The 4255-nt window shown below is 41.0% G+C and overlaps 2 protein-coding genes across 2 annotated transcripts in view; one reads left to right on the forward strand and one right to left on the reverse strand.

The window, feature by feature from the left end:
- SARC_00260 (hypothetical protein) overlaps positions 1 to 2781 on the forward strand; it is a 3870-nt gene extending 1089 nt beyond the window's left edge. Inside the window, exons 2-5 of the mRNA XM_014306056.1 lie at positions 415 to 510; positions 868 to 919; positions 1048 to 1187; positions 1431 to 2781. Of these exons, the coding sequence (XP_014161531.1) occupies positions 415 to 510; positions 868 to 919; positions 1048 to 1187; positions 1431 to 1580 (438 nt within the window). The 3' untranslated portion in view covers positions 1581 to 2781. The remainder of the gene's footprint in view (positions 1 to 414; positions 511 to 867; positions 920 to 1047; positions 1188 to 1430) is intronic.
- Positions 2281 to 3320, reverse strand: SARC_00261 (hypothetical protein; the record flags this gene model as incomplete). The annotated part of the gene is made up of 2 exons (XM_014306057.1): positions 2281 to 2833; positions 3142 to 3320. The coding sequence occupies 2 exons, from the start codon at positions 3318 to 3320 to the stop codon at positions 2281 to 2283; spliced, it is 732 nt and encodes a 243-aa protein (XP_014161532.1).
- Positions 3321 to 4255: the final 935 nt, after the last annotated feature.

Raw genomic sequence — 4255 nt, forward strand, 5'->3', positions numbered from 1 at the left:
ATATATATATATATATATATGATGTTTTCTGTTGATATTTATAATTGTCGTTTTGGTTCTATATATTTTGAAACACATTTGGGTTTCTATAGTGATTTGTTGAAAATTGATCTACATATTTATTTGTTCTAGTCTGTTCATGTTATGTTCGCCAACACTTGGGATACATAATTTTGTCAATCATTTTATTGTCGCGAATACCTGAGATTAAGAACTTCGTTTGATAATGTTAGTGGTATTATGCTAGTGGGCGACAAATCGACGATACGGCCGTATGTGATTACTTTTGTTCTACGTTTCCGTACACATCCACAATCGTCACCGAGTTGGACTTTTATATAGAGGCATCGCTGGTTGTCTCGCGAATCCAAGTCGCCATATAGATCTGCTTATATTTTCAACTTGTTAAAACAGGGGCACCAAGAGATGTGTCTCATACTGCTGCAGAGGGGTGCAGATATCCGCTTAGTCGACCAGGACAGCCGCACACCAAGATCGGCGGCTCTAGAGGTATGTACGTACTCCTAAGGTGGTCACATGGCCGGAAGGTGTGGGGGTTGTCTATGGTCACCCGCAATTATAGTTGGGTCAAACTTGCATTGATGCATGTACCTAAGCTCAACGCTGTTGAGATTCATATATCGGTTGAGGAAATACACATTAAACTGTATTGGCGAGGCTGGCACGTAAAATGCACTCAGTAAAATACCAGTGGATGACCAACATAAAAATTGATCCTTGAAAACTGTACCTTTTCTTTGTCAACAGTAATCTTAGCATATGCAGTACATAATTTAACACACATAAGTGTAGAACAACCCTTTGATTTTCCTACTACAACATGCTATTCCGTGTTCATTATTTCAGAATGGGGAAAATCAAATTGTAGATCTAATTGACACCTGGATTGCTCTCAAAGGTATGCATCACACCGTCAAAGTTGATTGCAATCTTGGCAACTCTGTGTCGGTGTCATCGAAGCTTAGTTTGCGCGACCACTTAATGGTTAGGTACTTTTCATTGGATCTCTCACTTACATGCCATCAGCCCAGGGTGCGGCCTGCCTAGATATCAAATCTAATGCCAGGGAAACCAACCCCAGTTTGCCTTCCACCGTTGTTCCAGCACCCAAACGGGCCGCCAAGGAACCGCGGCAAGACCACGACGCTGATTTGGCAATGGACGAGGTATATTCGCTCTTACGAATCGATTCAAAACGCTTGTCATAGCATTGTAATTAGGCGTGATATTGTGTTGTTAATTTTGTTCGCAGCTATATTGCTGTATAACCCATCCCCCCACTACTCACCCGGAGTTGCCGTATCTTCGTTTATGTGTGTTTGCCGGTCCATATCTGCTCTGACCACGTGTGATTGCCTGATATCCCGTCTCACACAAATCACTATATGACCATTAACTATTATCTGCAGGCCGGCGGTGAACCCATTTCAAATAGCACATCGTCGAACAAGCGCAAGTCACCAAGTCGACAACACTTCTGCTACATGTGCGGCACAACCATGATGCCAAATGTTTTGCAGGCGTTCTGCCACTCGTGTGGTGTGAAGGTTAACGTGTAATTACCGCAGTCGATCGTGCTGACGAGTGCCTCGCTAGCGTGCTTTCACTACTCGATTTGGGAATCTGAGAAATGTTACACCAATGGGCCCGATGTGAGTATGAATCGCGGAAGTTGTCCCCCATTTGCGACGTAAAAACAATGCGCATCACTCCGGATAACAATGCCGGCGAGATTATGTTACAGGTTTGTCATGTGTGCGGGATGAACATCACAGAAGCAGTCTCACTCAACACACAACCCTGGCGGTGGATATGTCACTGGCATTCTCATCTGGTTGCAGCGTGAAGGTTCAAGAATAGTACAGTTATGATGGCCCGTAATGTCAGATATTTTGAAGCGTTCTGCCATGCGTACGAAATAGATATCAATATAATGCACGACTTAGGATCAGAAACCTATCGTACCTGCAGCGCAAGTATCATACCAAACCTTTACTAGTCTGAACGGCAGTAGCGTACTGATACCTTTCACAAGAACAAGGGAACAAGAGTGAGCATGTGATATCCTTGAATATGCTCTGCGCGCAATATGAAAAAGCGTGTATCGCTCGAAGTCTCGAGTATGACACAGGTAATAAACTTCAAAGCCCTTTCCCAGCTATACTGTAGAAGATTCTCGTTGCGTCCTAAAGCGTCCTGAAAGCCGAGTAGTCACAAATGTGATGTGCTCGGCAGCTAAACATGAAACTGCGCCCGTAATCAGCCATTTCCCGCTGCTGTCCCATTCACCACTGGCGCTTGCATATCCCCTTGATGTGCATTTCTTCCTGACGCCTTACTCCCACTCGGATTATTTTGGTGGTTGCTATTGTCTCGCGGGGGCTTGTGTTTGTTCCGATTGGCAGAGCTGGGCTTATTCCTGGGCCTGCCCGTTCCCGCCGTCGTAGTGTTGTCACCCGAAATTTTCCTACGTGATTCACCACCAACCTTCTGATCATTCGGACCATTTGCCCCGCTCGCCGCGTGTGGTTTCTTTCTATGGGTCCTCTTAGGCTTGCTACCGCTCTGTTCCTTTCGTAGCTCTTCCTTATTCGTCCCTTCTTTTCTTTGATTTACCCGTTCGTGGTGTATGTTCGATCCCTCCACCCGTTTATATGGTCCCTCGCCCCTTTCCCTCGTCCCATCAGCTCTCTTGTTACCCCCACCTTCATTCCCTTTCCGCTGTTGTCCACTTCGCCGTCCATTAGAGGTTTCGGTTTGTGCCAATCGAATTGATACTTTGACCGTCGGCCGCTGCTGCGTAACTTTCAATCTGTCATTATGCATAACAAAGGCAACATTTGAATCGGTTTAGTACAAAGAATTTACAAAGGGTTTGCGCGCAGAAATAACAATTGATGAGAATCCTCATCATGTTCGAATCGATAGAATGAACCTAATATGGCTCTGCATTCTCCAAATGTATATTACCAACAGTCAGCACAGCGACATACACCATATTCTCATTGAAATCATTGAAAGCCAAGAATATGCAAATTTACTGTAAGAAAGCAAGCCAACCGTGATAGAATACGTTGAACTTATTAAATGCCAAATATAGAATTTTCAAATATCACATACTTCACGAGTCCTTCCATGATGGGCTCGTATATCTCAATGGTCTCATAGAACCCTTTGGTCACCTTGTCGACCTTGATAACACCTGTGAGACAATGAATATTTAGACCATTTACCATATCGCAATAAAGGTAGAATCGTATCCATCTGGATGCCTGTCGCGGGAGCTCCGCAACATTCATAATGTTATTGTAGAACAAAATAACAACAGCCTGGGTGTCACAAATGGAACAATATATTTATTAAGTGCGAAAAGATACAGATAGAGAAACCAACAATTCAATCAGTTGGAGGTAAACCCTCAATGCCGTGCTAGTGGTCATTTCATATAACCTTCTCCGGAATAGCTCATACAGCTCATGCGATCGTAATAAATAAATCCCAATCACAAGTCTAGAAAACGAATACTAAGCAGATCATTGATTCCCACACTATGTGCAGATATTCGTACCGATAGCAGCCAATTCTGAAGTGGATATCATGACTTTTTCGACGCATGATGAGACGCCAGTGACTGTCAGCGGTTTTGAGGCTTTCTGCACAGATAATACCGTAGTGAGTAAATTACACAGTATGAGAGCGAAAAACAGCTGACTCGCAGTATCATAGCCAAAGCTTTAAGAATGGAAAATTAGTCGTTGTATCAGTATGCAATATATACCAGATACCAATACTATCCATAAAGTAAGTTTGGATAACATAGGAAATTCATCACATATTAAGTATTAAGAGAACAATACATATATACATACAACGAATAACATACAAGCAATTTGTATTGATATGCAATTATGTTTATAAACATTTTCGTACGTGAGTATATGAAAAAAACCTCTACATGACGTGTATATATATATATACATCTATATACACACAACATATATATCTATACACAAAATATAAAATAATATATAATAATATGATAATAATATATAATAATATAATAAGAAAATAATATAATAATATTATAATATAATAATATAAGAATATATATATCGATATATATATATATACATGAACATCTGCATATTCATATACAATAGAATACATATACTAAATTTAGACACTCAATATATGCTTCTTATAAATATAAATATAAATACATAAATACATATAT

Source organism: Sphaeroforma arctica, assembly GCF_001186125.1.
Source record: "Sphaeroforma arctica JP610 unplaced genomic scaffold supercont1.7, whole genome shotgun sequence".
Lineage (NCBI taxonomy): Eukaryota > Ichthyosporea > Ichthyophonida > Sphaeroforma > Sphaeroforma arctica.